The sequence below is a fragment of the Amblyraja radiata genome, chromosome 2, assembly GCF_010909765.2.
Source record: "Amblyraja radiata isolate CabotCenter1 chromosome 2, sAmbRad1.1.pri, whole genome shotgun sequence".
NCBI lineage: Eukaryota > Metazoa > Chordata > Chondrichthyes > Rajiformes > Rajidae > Amblyraja > Amblyraja radiata.
Window position 1 is genome coordinate 22,721,127 of NC_045957.1, and position 19,543 is coordinate 22,740,669.

The 19,543-nt window shown below is 43.6% G+C and overlaps 1 protein-coding gene across 3 annotated transcripts in view; it reads right to left on the reverse strand.

Annotated features, from left to right (window-relative positions):
* Window positions 1-19,543, reverse strand: part of invs (inversin) — a 182,774-nt gene that overhangs the window by 160,243 nt on the left and 2,988 nt on the right. For all 3 annotated transcript variants that reach the window (XM_033043058.1, XM_033043051.1, XM_033043043.1), the window contains exon 2: window positions 11,021-11,106. Coding sequence is in view for 2 of the 3 variants with exons in the window: in XM_033043051.1 (XP_032898942.1) it covers window positions 11,021-11,023 (3 nt within the window). In the remaining variant the exon portion in view is untranslated. The remainder of the gene's footprint in view (window positions 1-11,020; window positions 11,107-19,543) is intronic.

Sequence of the window (19,543 nt, forward strand, 5' to 3'; positions counted from 1 at the left end):
TGCACACAGTACTCACGCATCTGGAAAACAATAACACATACGCCAGAATCCTGTACATTGACTTCAGCTCAGCGTTTAACACCATCATCCCACAGAGACTTGTGGAGAAACTAACCCTGCTGGGCCTCAACACCACCCTGTGTCACTGGATCTTGGACTTTCTGACAGAGAGACCACAGTGAGTCCGTGTTGGCAAGAACACTTCAGGCTCGATCACGCTGAGCACCGGCTCCCCTCAAGGCTGTGTGCTCAGCCCGCTGTTGTTCACATTGCTCACACATGACTGTGCTGCCAGATTCAGGGACAATAAGATCATAAAATTCGCGGATGACACAACAGTGGTGGGACTCATCAGCGGAGATGACGAGTCAATGTACAGGGAGGAAGTGGAACAACTACTGGACTGGTGCGGCAAAAACAATCTAGAATTAAATGTCGACAAAACGAAGGAGATGGTTGTCGACTTCAGGAAGGCGCAGCCAAAGCATACACCCCTCAACATCAGTGGCACTGCAGTGGAGAGAGTGGAGAGCAAAAAGTTCCTCGGTGTGCAAATTACAGACAGCCTCACCTGGTCCAGGAACACCACTGGGACCGTCAAACAGGCCCATCAGCGACTGCACTTCCTGAGGAAACTAAAACAGGCCTCACTCCCCACCAACATCCTCAGGACTTTCTACAGGGGTACGGTGGAGTCTGTACTCACGTACTGCATAAATACGTGGTACTCCACCTGCAACTGCTCGGACAGGAAGGCTCTGCAGAGGGTAGTGAGGGGAGCAGAGAGGATCATTGGCGTCTCCCTACCCTCGGTACAAGAACTGTTCCAGAGCCGCTGTCTGAAAAAAGCTCAGAGAATTGCTATGGACAAACTGCACCCCCTCCACATACACCTGGATCTCCTGCCATCAGGCAAGAGATATCGAAGCATCAAAGCCCGGACTACAAGACTGCTAAACAGCTTCCTACCACAGGCTGTGAGGCTGCTAAACAGTCACTCTGTACTCACAGTCACTTGATTCTGCGGCTGGCACGGACACTTTAATAACTGGCACTGGCCACTCAAATCAGCTGCCCCGAACATTTTTATGATTGGTTTATTGTATTTTAACGTTGTGTTTTACCTGCTTTTAACTATTTATTTATACTGTTCCATCAGGGACTGGATTGTTTTTAGTGTTATTATGTGTGAAACGTTTTAAATTTCATGTGCGATGCTCCGCTATTCCCTGGGAAACGTCTTTTCATTTTGCACTGTACAACTGTTGCTTGCAAGATGACAATAAAGGTTGATTTGATTTGATTTGATTTGATTTGGAGTATTGCAGACAGTGGGTTTATAATAGATGTCAGTCAATGGTCTGTCTCCTGTGATGGAGACAGTGACATCTAGAAACGGTTGGGAGATGTCGGAGATGGTTCAAGTATAATGTCGGAGATGGTCCAAGTCTCCCTACCGTTTTTAGATCTCACCGTCTCCATCACATGAAAGACTCTATCCCCTACTCACAATTCCTCCCTCTACGCTGCATCTCATCCAAGATGAGGTTTTCCATACCAGGTCATCGGAGATGTCCTCTTTCTTTAGGGAACAGGGGTTCCCCTCATCCATCATAGATGAGGCTCTCACTAGGGTGTCCATTATATCCCGCAGCTCTGCTTTTGCTCACCCTTCCCCCATTCGTAACAAGGACAGAGACCCCCTTGTCCTCACCTTCCACCCCATCAGCCATTGCATACAGCACATAATCCTCCAACATTTCTGCCAACTCCAACGGGATCCCACTACTAGCCACATTTTCCCATCTCCACCCTTTTCCGCAGAGACTGTTCCCTCCGCAACTCTCTGGTCAACTCGTCCCTTCCCACCCAAACCACCCCCTCCCCAGGTACTTTCCCCTGCAACCGCAGGAGATGCAACACCCGTCCCTATACCTCCCCCCTTGACTCCATCCAAGGACCCCAACAGTCTTTTCAGGTGAGGCAGAGGTTCACTTGCACCTCCTCCAACCTCATCTACTGTATCCGCTATTCCAAGTGTGGACTCCTGTATATCGGCAAGACCAAGCCCAGGCTCGGCAATCGTTTTGCTGAACACCTCCGCTCTGTCCGCCTAAACCTACCTGATCTCCCGGTTGCTCAACACTTTAACTCCCCCTCCCATTCGCACACTGACCTTTCTGTCCTGGGTCTCCTCCATTGTCAGAGTGAGGCCCAGCACCTCATATTTTGCTTGGGTAGCTCACACCCCAGTGGTATGAACATTGACTTCTCTAACTTCGTAGCCCTTGCTTTCCTTCTCTCTCCATCCCCTCCCCCTTCCCAGTTCTCCAACCAGTCTGACTGTCTTTGTCCACATTTTATCTCTGTACTGCCCATTCCCCAGATATCAGTCTGAAGAAGGGTCTCGATCCGAAACATCACCCATTCCTTCTCTCTAGAGATCTGCCTGACCCGCTGAGTTACTCCAGCATTTTGTCTATCTTAACTACATCTATAGTCTATTTATAAAAATAGTAATCGCCCTGTGTTTCCAAGATCAAAAAGGTTTCGTTATGGTGCTGCACTGGCAACTTTTTTTAAAAACCCACAATTATTATTAGGAAAGCAAATGCTTAAATTTGTTTAAAATGCTTAAATCATTTCTCATCTGCACATCATTGAATAAACCAACATGGACCATCTGGGGGAATTACTAATTTTGATGAAAGATTTTCCCTATAAAACATACAAGATTTTACGTCCAAGAATATTCTGTGAAAAAAGCCAACGATTTTTAATCTTGATCGCCAAAAGTTTTAAAGTGAATACATATAGGATCCCAAATAACCATTGCATGCACGTTTTAAAGTGAATACCTATAGCTACCCAAATAACCAGTGCATGCAAGTTAAGCAACTTTTCAAGTCCACCTCAAAATAAGTCAATTAAACAGAAATCAGCATAACATTTTTCATTCAGTTCATATAATTTGTAAAAGCACATCTTTTGCATAATAGATGCATAAAATAAGATCTTCTGTACAAAAATGAAGAGGGGCAAATGAACGAGATGCAAGAAGGAAAAAAAGATAGCTGGAATGCTTTACCATCCCTATAGTAACTCATCTCCACATATCCTGAGGCAAACGAGAGAGTGGTTAATTAAAACTTGTTGCCTTTTTTTTTAAACCTAATCTGACTGTCCATTCCAATTTTTGATGGTTTAGATCCAAAGAAAAATGCTAATTTTTATGGCTTTAGGCCTCCCATAAAAAATACATAGTGCAAACCAATTTTTTTTTAAATGACTCAATCCAAGCACTAGAAATTTTATTTGCCATGGCTTATTAGATAATGTTTGTTTTGTAGATTTTGCACAACTGTGACATTCCATCTGTTACTGTGTGATTAATTGTATGGATATTAAGACCCAAAGGGCTAGCTAACATCATTAATCATATCTATTCTCAACAGCAGTCTGAAATTTCATGTAAGATGCGACCTCTTGTGCATTTCAAAATGGGATTGTGTATGTGTGTAGGGCAATTCTAGAGCTATGTAGATGGTTTTAGTTGGAAATGTGAGGGAAATAACACTGGTAAAATGAGCAAAAAAGTAATTTAAATAAGAATTAATAACACTTAAAATAAAAATACAATCCCCGAGACAAGTGTTCAATAGATGATGATAGTGTAGATTTTATTTCCTCTCTGAGCTCCATGTGCTCCATGTTTGAAGTGGGTAGATAGGTTCACGTAGCTGGAGTAGGAAAATTGAGGTAGTTCATGTCACACTGAGGGCCTAGAGAATGGAATGCGCGGAGGCGGCGGAGAGTGTCTGAGGTGTCTAGAACATAGGTGGGGAGGGATTTGACCAAGGGGGATAGGATGGAGTCAAGGTATGTGGAGATGAGTTCGGTGGGGCACGAACAGGCAGAGACAATGGGTCTACCGGGACAGTCAGGTTTGTGGATTTTGGGGAGAAGGTAAAAACGGGCCGTGTGGGGCTGGGGAACGATGAGGTTGGAGGCTCGGTCGGGCAGGGCGTGGGAGTTGATGAAGTCGGTGATGGTGCTAGAGATGGTGGCCTGGTGCTCGTCAGTGGGGTCATGGTCCAGGGGTAAGTATGCGGAAGGCAGACATGGGGGGAGATGGGAAGATGTGGATGAGTAAGATGTAGATCCAGGTGAAGAGGGGTTGATGGGCAGATGAGTTAAGTGGGGGAGAGACGGTGGAAACAGTAACCAAGGCTGGAGTTGGAGAAAACAAAAAGGGTGCAAATGGTGGAAAGGAGACAAGGTTGGGAACGAGATGCAGAACCAGGGGAGTGATGGTGGGTAAAAGAGAATGGTGGGGAGGGAGTGCTGAAAATGGGAGACCCAGGGTAGGGAGATGAGCAGATGGAGGAATTTAAGGAAAGGAAAGAAACTGAGTGATGGGAATGGGGGAGTAGAAAGACGGGTGTGCAAGTGGGAATGCTGGGTGGTTCTCTTCCTACCAATACTTGCAACACTCCCGAAACCACCACTTTCATGGTTTCCAATTTTCTGACACCAAATGGCTCACTTCAGTCTTCAGTCATCTGTCTCACAGGTGCTGCCTGGTCCGCTGAATTTCTATTGCGATTTGGGTTTTTTTAAACTCACGATTCCAGCATCTGCAATGTCGTGTCTCCAACTCTTTCACGTTCCGTTACCAAAGTTGCTGCCATATATTTGACTCTTAACTTTATCTCATTCAGTTATTCCAATGTTGCACTTTAGTTTGCATGTTCTCTGGCGATGTTGCCTAGCCTGTGGAGTTACTCCAGCATTTTGTGTCTTTCTTTCTTTCTAGCATCTGCAGTTTCTTGTCATTGCACTACTTCAGGCTGTTTGAAATCTTTGCACCATTCTGCCGTTTTGCGTTAATTGTCGTATTTATTGGTGTGTCTTTCATTGTTTTTTTCTTCAAGCCTCATGTAAACAAGAAATCCAATATACCCTGATGTATATGACAGTAAACTAATCTGGATCTGATCAGTTTTATAGATGGTGAAGGTTTCCACCCAGTGGTAATGAAGAACTAGGAAAATACTTCCATATCATGATGTTGTGTAAATTGGAGAGAAACCCAAACTTGTATTCCAATGCATCTATTGTAATTGTCATTTTTGACGCCAGCGAATGCAACATAGAAACATAGAAAATAGGTGCAGGAGTAGGCCATTCGGCCCTTAGAGCCTGCACCGCCATTCAATATGATCATGGCTGATCATCCAACTCAGTATCCTGTACCTGCCTTCTCTCCATACCCCCTGATCCCTTTAGCCACAAGGGCCACATCTAACTCCCTCTTAAATATAGCCAATGAACTGGTCTCAACTACCCTCTGTGGCAGGGAGTTCCAGAGATTCACCACTCTCTGTGTGAAAAAAGTTTTCCTCATCTCAGTCCTAAAAGATTTCCCCCTTATCCTTAAACTGTGACCCCTTGTTCTGGACTTCCCCAACATTGGGAACAATCTTCCTGCATCTAGCCTGTCCAACCCCTTAAGAATTTTGTAAGTTTCTATAACATTGGATCATTTGTGGCATTAATGAGTCCTAGTAACATTGAATTCACTGGTTCAAGTCATACGAGGCACAAAAACTGTGATTATTGGAGACCAATCCCCTCACCACTAGGACATTGCAGCAAGATTTCTCAGGCCAGTGCATAAGACTCAATCATCTTTAATAGATTTATCAAAAACAACCTCTTGAACACGATTTGAAAAGTGAAAATGTTATTTGAGGTTTCATAGGTACACAAATAGTATTCTGAAAATGTAATAACTTAATAATAAGTCCCACTACTAGATAAAAAAAGAAATAGTAATGGACATGAAATTGACCCTGAATAACATCAATGTAAACCACAAGTGTCAAAAACTTCCATCCATTTCCCTTTTCCTGTTATTGTTTAAATTTTGTGTCCATGTTATTCCGCTACTTTCCACTTAGTTTGCTATCTTCCACTTTCTTTATAATTAGATATGTCCAGCAAAAGAATATTATAAAAATAATTATACCACGTAGCTGGATCATCCATCACTGTTAGCTCAACAAACCCAGATCAAGTCCACAAAATACTATTTTCCTGCAAGTTTCACTCACCTATTCTATTTCAAATAATAGTTCTCTGTCCCTAATTATAGTTGATTCTCCATCCCCAGCATTTGCAATTTGTCTCTCTCCAGTTTAATTTGCCCCTCTCCTTTTCCTCTCAATGTACTCTTAACACCAATTCACTTGTTTCAGAAGACGAAAGTTTAATAATTTTACATTTTATATTTCTTTAAAAATGTTTTGGGTCCCAGTTTAATGTTAACTGCTTATACAATTCTTAAGCTACTTTTCATTATCTGCATTATTTTTTTCAATTCCTTCTGTGTTTTCCATAACCTTTCTTTTCATTAACCAAACGTTGCCTCTACCATTTGTAATGTGCCTTTGTTTCCTTCATCATCCATGGAGTATTAGCTTTGAACACTATTTTTTATTTTCAAAATTCCCCCCGCCACGGGTACCATGTAATCCCGTGCTACCTGCTCGGTGGTCGGATAGTCGGCGACTAAACCGTCTCCCCCACCTGGTTTGCCAGGTGAGGAGGGAGCTGTGGACTCCCAGCAGGATCAAAAACAAGAACTGTCAAAGGGCAGATGAGCTCCTAGCTGTCGTACATAGCATTGTAAGGAATTGTGATCGTTGATAGTTTTCAACGATGATGATAATGAAAATCAATATCTGGCTTTAACCTGTACACCGATATTTCCCATTCTTCAGTGCTTTAATACTGCTTTCTCTTCCAAATTGCTTTTCAATATTCTTTGCTTAAATAACCAAAAAAAAGTAATTCTCCATTCAGCATTCTTACTATTGATGTTTCATGGCCTACAATAAATATAGTAAACTGTTCTTTTGTGGTCATAATGGACAGCTAGGTTGATCTTCTACACTACAGCACCCCATTCCAGTTGTCCTTCATTTCCAAGTACAATGTTAACTGTTTTAATGTTAACTACACCACTTCAGACAACTTGTTTGAGAAGATTTTTATATCAGCTGCCAGAAATTCTGAACATTACCACGTTAATCAACCTTCTGATATTACTATTCCACTTTCCCTTAAAAGGGTCGGAGATTTGATTTCCTACCTCCACGGTCGGAGATTTGATTTCCTACCTCCACGTAAAACCCTCTGCAATATAACGACTTCCCCTCACAATTCAAACTAGAGATTTAGATTCAGAACCATCTTGTATATGATTTTAACTAAATACCGTATCTTCAACCAATAGGTCTACATCCTCAACTTCTCTGTCAATCCTAAACTTGAGCGATAAGTTGCCAATGCTGCCCTTCTTTCAATTACTATCTCTCCACAGTAATCCTATGCCTCAATTTGTACTTAGAGCTCAGCAATTTTGTTAGCTGTCCCACGGGCATTGATATACACACCAATCAACATATCTTCATAATTTGTTAAAATTTTATTTTGTCTTGAGAATTTGGAGAATATTTCGAATCATACTGCTGTTTACATCTAATTTGAATAAAGTTTTAAGCTTGCAAAGCAGTATTTATTTTTTCTGTGCAAATTCCTTTTTTTCCCCAATCACAATTTTTTTTAAAGGCCTCAAGATATTCAAATTTACAAAAATAATGAACGATATTTTCATTTACGCAACACAGCTATCAGCATATCAGTCCATGAAGTGATGCAAATGTTCTTATGCAAATAAGATGCGAATGTAGTTCTTTAGACTGTGGCTTTATACCCCAGGACAGGTTGAACAGGTTGTGGCTCTATCCTGCAAAATGACTGAGTAATTACCTTAAAACTTCCGTAAGCCATGGATTTCTTGGCAAACCATAGGCTTGATAAAACAGTTTTTTTTTAAATTGACTAGAAATGCATCACCACATTTTGATTTAATAAATATGTTGTGTGCGAAACATTCATGCCCACTCCTACCTATCACAAAATTGGCAATTCTTACATGTAATGTAGGATGCACATTTAATGCAAATCATGTTCGGAAACAGGATCTTAACAGTTCCCACCAGGATCTCTATGCTGACTGCTGGAAGCAAATTAGTACTTAAAGAAGTCTTTCCACTGCATCCACAGTAAAGCGCTAGAAATGGAAGCAAGGGAAAACAGATAGGGAGGGAGGAGGATGGGTAGGGAGGAGAAGGAAGCAACATAGCTCTCTGCCGTCTGTATGAGCATGTCACCCTCCATCCCTATGCAGTGAGCTAGCCCTTTCAACTTCTGCTTCACATGATTCCAAGCCACTGTGAGAAGGTAGCTAATAAACAGGTCAATAATTGCTACACGCAGGTCACAAGGGATTGAGATTGCTCAAGGACGTTGTAAGGCAGTTAGAACACATTGTCCAGGCCATTAGCAGGACAGTGAAGAAGCTTAAATTGACATCTCATTTGTAAGCATTGTGCAATGAACTCTAATTTCTTCTGTGTATGTTTTTCCAAAAACTCCAATTTCTTATCGCAGTGGAGGAAATACGTGTTGCATGAACTGCACCAACATTAACTTAACAATGTCAAGTAAACATCAGCAGCACTGAAGTCAAATCATACACTGACATGAATGCTACAAGACTGAGTAATTACCTAAAAACGTCTGTAATTTTTCTAATGGTTCTTCACTCGTGGTTACTGATGTGATCGATTGTGCACAATTAGCTCAAAAAAATATCAGAATAATTATCAAGCTATTGCTTTATTTGCAGTAGACATGCAAAACAGTTTAACAATTCCAATAAGGAATGCCTGCAAAGTTACTTTGTCCACAGAGATGATTAGAAGAAATATACATTAGCATATACTGATGACATTAGATGTACAGGCGCAGCAGGCAATTTGTGCAGAGCATCAACACAGACAAAGGCACTAGGCCAAATAGCCTGTAAATACTTCTCAAATAAACCAATGGTGGCTGTTATTTCAAGTCTCTTCAGATTAAGTACACCAAGTACCTTTCTAACCAAGTTATAGATTTGTGCTTATAGTACAGGTGCACAACCTTTTATCCGAAAGCCTTGGGACCAGGCACTTGTCGGATTTCGGAATTTTTCGGATTTCCGAATGGAAGATTTTTAGCGTAGATTAGGTAGGTAGCGCGGGCGGCTTGAAAAGTCTGGAGCGGCTGCCTCCTCCCCGGAGAATCATTGCATAAATGTTAGTCAGTTAGTTTGGAGGAATTTTATGTGGTGGGGGGGGTGAAGGGGGAAACTTTAATTCTTAGTCCCCTACCTGGTCGGAGAGGCGGGGAGCGGGCAATGCCTTACCGGGTCGCCGTGCAGAAAGCTCCGGAGTGCTGTGGCCGCCGACTCCCAACATCGCGGAGCTGGGGGCTGCGGGCGTCCGGCCGCAGGCGGCGCCGGTTGGAGCTCCGACCCCGGCAACTCTACCTCTGGCTGCGCGGCGCTCCAAATCCAGCGCCGCCCGCGGCTGGACGCCCGCAGCCCCAGCGCCGCGATGTTGGGAGTCGGCGGCGTCGCAGCGCTGGGATACCAGCGGGGAGCGGGCAATGCCTTACCGGGTCGCCGTGCGGTAAGCTTCGGAGCGCTGAGGCCGCCGACACACAACATGTCGGCGGCCACAACGGTGTTGGGGCTGCGGGCGTCCGTCCGCGGGCGGCGCTGGATTTGGAGCGCCGCGCAGCCAGGGGTAGAGTTGCCGGGGTCGGAGCTACAACCGGCGCCGCCCGCGGCCGGACGCTCGCAGCCCCCAGCTGGGAGTCGGCGGCCACAGCGCTCCGGAGCTTACTGCACAGCGACCCGGTAAGGCATTGACCGCTCCCCGCCTCTCCGACCAGGTAGGGGACTAAGAATTAAAGTTTCCCCCTTCACCCCCCTCCCTTCACATAAAAGCCCTCCAAACTAACTGACTAACATTTAAGCAATGATTTACAGATGTTTAAGTGTCTTCCCGGTCTCCGGGTAGGAGGCAGCCGCTACAGTAGTACAGACCTGGGTTGACCGTGGGTCGTTTCGGGTCAAGTTTGGCGCCAAACGCGAGCTTTGGTGTGCAGACGACATCCTGGAAAAAAATGGCCGGTTTTCGGAGTTTTTCGGTTTCCGGAACTCCGGATAAAAGGTTGTGCACCTGTATCACCTTACCCAAGTAACAATGGGTCTTGCAAATAGACCGTAGAAACAAGGAACTGCAGATGCTGGTTTACATAAAAGAACACATAGTGCTTGAGTAATTCAGCAGTTCTGACAGCATCTTTGGAGAATATGGATAGGTGACGTTTGAGGTCAGGACATTTTTAGCCTCTCCTTTCACCTTCGGCTCATCATGCAGCACCTAGAAGGCCACCTCACACCTTGATATTTCCTATACTGAGTACTGTATCCAGGGTAATCCCAGAAACTGGATTTCAGCACACCAAATGTGTAAGAAGGAACTGCAGATGCTGGGCTGGTTTACACCGAAGATAGACATAAAATGCTGGAGTAACTCATCTCTGGAGAGAAGGAATTGGTGATGTTTTAGGTCAAAACACGTCATTGTATCAATACTTCATAATTTTCAACACCACCAAAAAGCACCAAACCTTTGATCAATTGCAACATTATTCATTAGAAATTAATCAAAAATAACCTTACGATAGTGCTGTGGAACACTCTCCTGGCGAATCTGTGTTTGGTTGTGCAAGATTAAGAGTGTGTTCTAGTGTCAAAATGGGACACCGGCATTAAATAACCCTTGTACATCAACAGGCATTACAATCCGTCTGCCCTACATACATTTGTTGATTATGTAACAAATGCATACTCATGCCTCAAATGCCATTTCGAACGGTACAACATACATAAATATACAAAAATCATACACTGTGAAAATGTATTGGATGCCCATGCAAATATACATATTCAATTAGAGCTATATTGCTTCAATATAGCAGCATTTCGTCATAAAAGTGCAATAATTGACTTTTTACATAAATAACATAAAACAAAGAATGATAAGAATGATGGGCTTACCATGGCTGGTATATCTTTTATCTATCCAACTGAAAGCATTTGATGCTTGATGATCGTCCAGAAGGTGCTGTCACCAATCTTTAAAACTGTTTTAAATAATTTTGAAAAAACATTTCAACATTTTAACAACAATATATAAATAATGGACCATTAATGACAGTAAAAAAAGAAAAATTGCAATGTACATTTAACACATATATAAAACATGATCAATCACCAGCATACAATTTTCATTGCCTTTCTCCCATGTGATGATCCTTGCTCACACAAGACACAAAAATCTACCGAAAAGAATTATTCTGCTGCCAAAACATCTAATTAATAATTAAAACTAATCAGGTTCATGTGGGTCTAATGAAATATATTTCATATCGTTAGTAAATTTGTACATCCTATATGTCATTTTACTTTTTAACAATGTAAATTTTCATTAAATACTCCACCTTTCACTCATCATTAATCTTTGTTTTATTTTCCAAATATGAACAGGAGAAGAATTTGTCATACAAGGATGCCATTAAATTGCAATTTTAAAAAATTGAGTAGCTTGCTAAAAAATAACAGCTGATCATATTTTAACTGTCCAATTTGTTTGGCGTTTTGGGAAAAAACTCTGTGAATGAACGGAAGCCAATCTTTTACCTCAATCTTGAAGTTTAATGCTAATTCATGCAACCTGCATGTTCAGATCGAACAACTATCCAACCAAAGCCTAATTTTTTTTTTAACAAATCAACTAATTAGGGCCAAAACCTGAATGAGAGGCAATTTACAAGGCCGGGCCTCGAGAGCCTGAGCTATAGGGGAGAGGTTGGGCAGGCTCGGACTTTATTCCTTGGAGAATGAGGGGTGATCTTATAGAGGTGTATAAGATTATGAGAGGAATAGATGGGATAAATGCACAAAGTCTTTTATCCAGAGGAGGGGAATCAATTAGGTTTAGGTTTATTATTGTCACGTGCACTGAGGTTCAGTGAAAAGCTTTGTTTTGCATGCTATCCAAACAACGCAGGTTTTCTCCAGGTGCTCTGGGTTCCTCCCAAAGCAAAGACTTGCAGGCTTGTGGGTTAATTGGGTTCTGTAAATTATCCCTAGTGTGTAGGATAGAATTAGTGTACCGGCATCGCTTGTCAGTGCAGACTTGGTGGACGAAAGGGCCTGTTTCCACACTGTATCTTTAAACTAAGATTAGATCATACTATACATGAATACGATCAAGACAAACTCAAGTACGATAGAGCAAAGGGGATGACACAGATTGTGTCAAACTAAACTAAATGAAACTGAAATGTAAACGTTAGTCACTCCTCTCTGGGAAGGAGTCGTCGTTGTCATCCGTCCAGCTGCGAGAGATAATGGTGCAGCTTTCACGTTGTTCTGCTTGGAGAGAGGAATGTTACATTTCTTGCTGCGGCTGCTGAGGCCTTTCCTTGACAGGCAGACCCTCCCACAGCTTCCACAGGCGACGTTGTCTCTGGCTGTTGGATTTGGAAGTGTGTTACTGTTGCTACTGATAATTTTGTGGCGTTGGTGCCTGGCCTGCAGGCTGTCATTGTGCTTCATACCAGCCTCGAAGCCCTTTCTCCACCTCCCCCGTTTCTCAGCAGATGCTTTCCAGTTGTCACTGTCAATGTTAATATTTGTCATATCTCTTTTAATTATATCCCTGTAACGAAGATCTTGGCTGCCATGCATTGGCGACCTCCCCGGATGCGTCCATTTTCCATCCTGTGTACATGTCTAAGCCAAGGAATGGGTGACGTTTCGTTGTCTGAAGAAGGGTCTTGACCCGAAACATCACCCATTCCTTCTCTCGAGAGATGCTGCCTGCCCCGCTGAATTACTCCAGCATTTTGTGTCTATCCCAGTTACCGTGTGCGCCACAGGGAACAATAGAATACTTGAGAAATGAAAGCAGCTTCTTAAACTTGTGACAAGAGCTATTCCCAACATTATCCTAACCTTGCATTTCTTCAAGGAAGAACTTTTTTTGAGCACTTTTTTTTTTTTAAACTTCTTCCCGCAACAACGGTTGCAGCAGAGTATCTAGGCAAGGATCACCTCATGATAGACCAGGCATAAAGCTAATGATCTAACTCCCAATCTTCAATTTTTCTTTCTTAATTGACCACAAATTACACATATCTAGAAGACAACAATGTGATTAAAGACCAAATAATTCAATGTTCGTTCCTTTGGATTATAGGATTCACAAGTGGAATACGAGGAAGTTGTTCTTCCAGTTTGCATGTGTTGCAGTGGTAGAGTTGCTGCCTTACACTGCGTTAGATCCTGACTACGGGTGCTGTCTGCACAGAGTTTGTATGTTCTCCCTGTGACCGCAAGGGTTTCCTCCGAGTGCTCAGGTTTTCTACAACATTCTAAATACGTGCAAGCTTGTCATTTAATTGGTCTCTGTAAATTGTCCTTAATGAGTTGGACTAGAACTAGTGTACGGGTGATCGTGGGTTAGCACGAACTCAGTGAGCCAAAAGGCCTGTTTCTACGCTGTATCTCTAACCTAAATTAAAACCAGATTATACTGACGCATTCAAGGTGAATTTCATCGTCAATATTTGCCTTAGCAAATGATGGCTCTCAATATATGGGAAATGTCTACAATATTTGATTCCACATACTGCATTTCCCGATCCAACACATATTCACCGGCAATTCCGCCAGCTCCAATGCGATCCCACCAGCAGACAAATTTTGCTCCCTCCACCTCTTTCTGCATTCAGCATAAACCATTCTCTCCATGACTCCTGGATTGCTCATCCATCACCACCTTTCCCCAGGCACTTTCTCCAGCATCCGCAGGAGGTGCAAAACCTGTTCCTATATCACTTTCCACATCTCCATTCAGGGAGCTAAACAGCCCTTCCAGTTCACTAAGTGGGTGAACCTGTTCACAAGAGGTACAACACCCGGGGACGTTTGCATTCCATGCTTCCCTCCCTTTCTCACTGTCTCCCACCTTCTCTCTTCCAGTACCTTAGGTGTAACAATCTTACTGTAGGACTTGTCGAGGAACGACTCCGTTTCTCGGACGAACCTGAGGAATTCTCTGGTCTTTAATCACATTGTTGTCTTCTAGATGTGTGTAATTTGGCTGCTGTGTTTTCTACACAGAGCAGTTGCTGAGCAAGGATGCTGTCTGCGCGGAGATTGAAAGTTCTCCTGTGACGGCGTGGGCTTTCTCAGTGTGCTCCGGTTTTCTCACACATCCCAAAGATACATAGGTTTGTAGGTTAATTGGCTTCTGTAAATTGCTGCTATTGTGTCGGACATAGAGCTGGTGTACAGGTGATCGATGGTGAGTGTGGACTTTTTGGGCCGAGTGTTCTATTTCCATGCTGCATCTCTAAACTGAACTAAACTAAAACTACATTTTGTATAGTTTTTTGTTGTCATGTATACTGAGGTACGGTTTTTTTGTTGCATGCTATCCAGTCAGCAGAAAGACTGCACATGATAACAATCAAGCTGTCCACAGTGCACAGATAAAGGGAATAACATTTAGTGCAAAATAAAGTCCAGTAAAGTCCGATTAGAGATAGTCCAGGGGTCTCCAATGAGAGGATGGTTCAGTTGGATGATAACACTGGGAAGAAACTGTCCCTGAAACAGGAGGTATAAGTTTCCCCATCTTACCTCTTGCCTGATGGGAGAGGGGAGAAGAAGGAATGTCAGAGGAGAGACTCGTCCTTGATTATGCTGGTGGACTTGCCAAGGTAATGTGAAATGTAGATGTAGTCAATGGAAGAAAGATTGTTTTGCGTGATGGTCTGGTCTTCGTTCACAACTCTCTGCAATTTGTTCCAGTCTTGGATTGAGCTGTTCCCAAACCATGATGTGATGCATCCTGATAATTGTTTTCTACAGCGCATCTGTAGAGGTTGGTGAGAGTTGTTGGAGACATGCTGAACTTCCTAAGCCTTCTAAGGAAGTTGAGGCATTGGCGTGCTTTCTTGGTCATTGCACCAAGCAAGAAATTAATTGATCTACAGGAAGATTTGCTCCAAAATTAAAATCCCCAGCCATCTTGCTCCTTCTGATCTTCCCAGCTCTTTCAAGCACACCCTGTTCTTTCACTCAGCATCAGCCAGGTCCTTTCTACTCAGCCAGAGAGATGAACTCGAGCAAGAAATGGTACACCCACATCCTCTAACTTCATCTACTGGATTTGATGCTCCAAAAGTGTCTTCATTTACATCGTCGGTTCACTGAACATTTGCACACTGTCCACATAGCCCTGCTGGATCTTCAGGTTGCTAATCATTTTCTCTCCCCTTCCCATTCCAGCCTTTTTGGTCATTCCATTGCCAAAGTAATGCCACACACAAAAAGGAGGAATAGCACCTCAAAATCCATTTGGGTAGATTACAACCCAACTGTGCAAGACATTGAATTCTCAATTTTTAGATATCAATCCCGCTCCCCCCCCCCCCCCCAACCTCCCTTTCTACACTGTGCCCCAATGGGTGCGTGACAATTTCTCCCAATATTCCGCCCACTCTCCCCCACCCCATTCCACCTATATCCCTTCCTCTAGCTTCACATTTCATTCCTCTTCTCTAATTATCTTACACCCTTTTCATGTCCTTTTCATCTTTATCCTTTGTCCACCCATTTGCCAATTAAAATGCCCCCTCACCCATATCCACCTATCACCTAGATAGTCGCAAAACGCTGAAGAAATTCAGCAGGCCAGGCAGCGTCTTGAGAGAAAAAGAATGGGTGATGTTTTGTGTTGTAACCTTTCTTCAGACTGAAAGTAGGGGTGGATGTGAAGAGTTAGGGATGAGAGAAGACCAGGACCAATCAGGGCCAGCCCCAAATGAACTAGAGTGGAGGAATGTGCATGGGGGGGGGGGGGGGGGGGGGGGAGAGTAAAGGCAGAAGTTAGAGAATGAGTTGGATGTGGATCACTTATCCCACCCAAATCACCCCCTCTCTAGCTATTTTCTCCAGCCAATAACCTACCCCCCCCCCCCCCTCCCTTTGTCCCACCCCATTTTTCTTTCCCAGCTTTGTACCCCCTTCTTTAATCAGCCTGAAGAAGGGTCCAGACACAAAACATCACATCTATTTCCCTCCACAGATACTGCCTGACCAGCTGAGTTCTTCCAGCAGATTGGGCTTTGCTTAAAATTCCAACATCTGCAGTTTCTCGTGTCTCCATGATTTTATGAAAGTGCAAAAATGTTTGGCAAAATGAGTAGACTTTGGTGACTATTTTCATCAGTGCTGAAAATAGGGAACCAACAATTTGAATTTCTACAAAAGCATTCAATGAGGTGCCATCTAATTTATTGACCAAAGGGTAATGGCAAGGGATTGGTTAAATGACAAAAACAAATTTGATTTGAAAAGCGTTAAACAGCAGAGTGCTGCTAGAATTACTGCTCAGCCTTATAACATATACATTAATATCTACTCATGGGGTGTACTGTTTTGAAGTTTACTAACAAGTATAGCAAACTGTGAGCAAGATCAAAGAACTTGCAAAGAGGAATTGAACTGGTGAGCTAGCTAAAAAGATGATAGATAAGCACGATGTGGAGATATTTAAGCACTCGTTTTAATGGACCACCTTATCATGGGTTTTAGTTATAGGGCACAGACCTCGGCTCGCACCACCTCCCTGGCCTCTTACAGCCACACCGTCTGGTTGACACGGCTCACTCACATTGTTGCCCCTGGGGGCACCACTTTCTTCTGGACGCTGCCATCGACAGAGCGGGTTCAGTCACCATGGGGCTCCCTCCCCTCTCATCAGCTTCCTCCTCTCTTTCTGTTAGCTATTGTTTTTTCCGCTCCCAACTCCACTGCTGCCGCCTCCTCCTCCTCCCGTCGCTTTGACCACTCCTCTGCTGCCTGCTCCTCCTTCTACCCCAGATTCACCAACATCTTCCAAGGTGGAGTATGTCAGTGACTCCAGGGGATAAGGAGAAAGAGGAGGCGGCGGTGGTGGGGGAAGGAGAGAAGGAGGAGGAGACAATGGTGGAGCAGACAAAGCGATGGCCGACAGGAAGAAGTGACAGCTGGTGAGAGGGGAGGGAGCCCCATGGTGAGTGACCCCGTCCTGTCGACAACCCAAAGAAAGTGCTGCCGGCCAGGGGCTACAAGGTGAGGAGCGGCAACAACAACCGTATCAAGTGGACTGTGCAGCAGCTGGTGAAGAAGGGCTTGCTGGTGCTGGAAGGACCCGACCTAAAATGTCACCTATTCATGTTTACCAGAGGGCTTACTGCACTTAGTAGGAAAAGTAAAAAAATAACTAAGTGATGTGTAACTATTAAATGCTGATAGTCAATGAGTCCTGGGTGACCTCATGTACACGGCAAAGTTAGCCTGCAGATAGTTTATATTGAAATAAAGGGCGTTGCCCTTTATTGCTAAGAGGAAGGAACAGAAAATTAGAGAATTTGGCTCTTAATGTCCAAGTCTTTAGTGAGTCCATACCCTGCATGCTATGTGTAGGAGGGAATTGCAGATACTGGTTTAAACTGTAGACACAAAAAGCTGGAGTAACTCAGCGTTCAGGCAGCATCTCTTTAGAAAAAGAATAAGTGACGTTTCAGGTCGAGACACTTCTTCAGACCGAGTCTGGGGAAAGGGAAATGAGAGATATAGACGGTGATATAGAGAGATAGAGAACAAATGAATGAAAGATATGAAAAAGTGATGATGATCAAGGAGAGCTGGAACCCACAATGGTCCATTGTTGGCTGGGGGCTAGGTGATAACGAGCTTATACAGACAGTGAAACTAAACAGGATGACAGTGAAACTAGTACAACGACAAGGGTGGGGGAGGGACGGAGAGAGAGAGAGAGAGAGAGGGATGCAAGGGTTACTTGAAGTTAGATTAAAATTGTCATACCACTGGGTTGTAAGCCGCCCAAGCGAAATATGATGTGCTGTTCCTCCAATTTGCATTTAGCCTCACTATGACAATGGAGGCAGTCCAGGACAGAAAAATCAGTGTGGGAATAAGTTAATAATAATAATAATATATTTTATTGTCATTGCACATCAGTGCAACGAGATTTAGTATGCAGCTTCCAACCGATGTAAAAGAAAAGTAAAATAAATAAATAAGATGTGTGACGTGACCATCCGAGGGAGACAGTCCAGGGGGATGGGGGGCAGTGTTTGGCAACTGGGAGATCACGTAAGCCAAGGTGGATTGAGCGAAGGTGTTCAGCGAAATGATCGCCCAGGCTGTGCTTGGTCTCACCAATATATATGAATCCACACCTGGAACAGCGGATACGGTAATTGGAGGAAGCGCAAGTGAACATCTGCCTCACCTGAGAGGACCGTCATGGTCTCTGGACAGAGTCGAGGTAGGAGATACAGGGACTGGTGTTGCATCTCCTGTGGTTACAGGGCTACATACCTGGGAGGCGGTGATTTGGGTGGGATGGGATGCGTTAACCAGGGAGTTACGGAGGGATGGGTCTCTGTGGAAAGCGGAAAGGGGTGGAGATGGGAAGATGTGACTAAACATTGGAGGATTATGTGTTGTATGCGACGACTGATGGGGTGAAAGGTGAGGACTAGGGGGACTGTTCCTGTTGCAACTAGGAGGGAGATTGAGCAAGAGCTGTGGGAATCTGAGGAGCCACGTAAGAGGGCCTCATCTATGATAGAAGAGGAGAATCCCCGTTCCCTACAGAATAATGAAATCTCGGATGTCCCGGTATGGAATACCTCACCTTGGGCGCAGATGCAATGTAGACGGAGGAATTGGAAGTATGAGATAAGAGTCTTTGCAGGAGGCAGGGTGGGAATACCATGTACAGTTCTGGTCTCGTTACTTTGGGACTGCCTTTCAGCAGTGCAGAAGTTGTTCAGTAGATCATTTTTTCATAATGAAAGGAGTCACAAGAAACTGCAGATGCCAAAATCTTGAGCAAAAGAAAAGTGTTGGTGGAATTCAGTGGATCAGACGGCACCTGTGGAGGAAAGGAACAGGTGGTGTTTCATCAGGTCCCTTCTTCAGACTAATAGGAGTAGGAAGGAGAAATCTGGAAAATCCCTGGTCCTGGATTAGACCACTTGTAACAGCACCAGCTCAACAATTTCCAGGTCAAAGCAGCACAATTTAGCAACAATCCTCCAACTACTACTACCCTCAAAGCTGGTTATTAGTTACCGCATATGCACCATCTAGAAAATGTTTCACAGTTATCAACTTTGGTAACTCAGAGAATGTCTCAAACGCACAACCTCTACCATCTCGAAGACAAGGGCAGCAAGTGCATCAGAAAATCACCAACTAAAGAATCCTCCCCGATGCAGACATTATACGTCCATGTTACAATATCACTGCTCCTTCATCGTGGCGGAATCTAAATCATGGAACTCCCCATCTATTACATCTTTTCACTGCTCTTCAGTAAGGCAAGTGAACAGGATAGAGCTTCTAACCCTATTTCCATTAATGATATTTACACCACTTACCTATTTACTCATTAATGGTACACAGTTCTTAAAGAAAAAGCAACAGCCA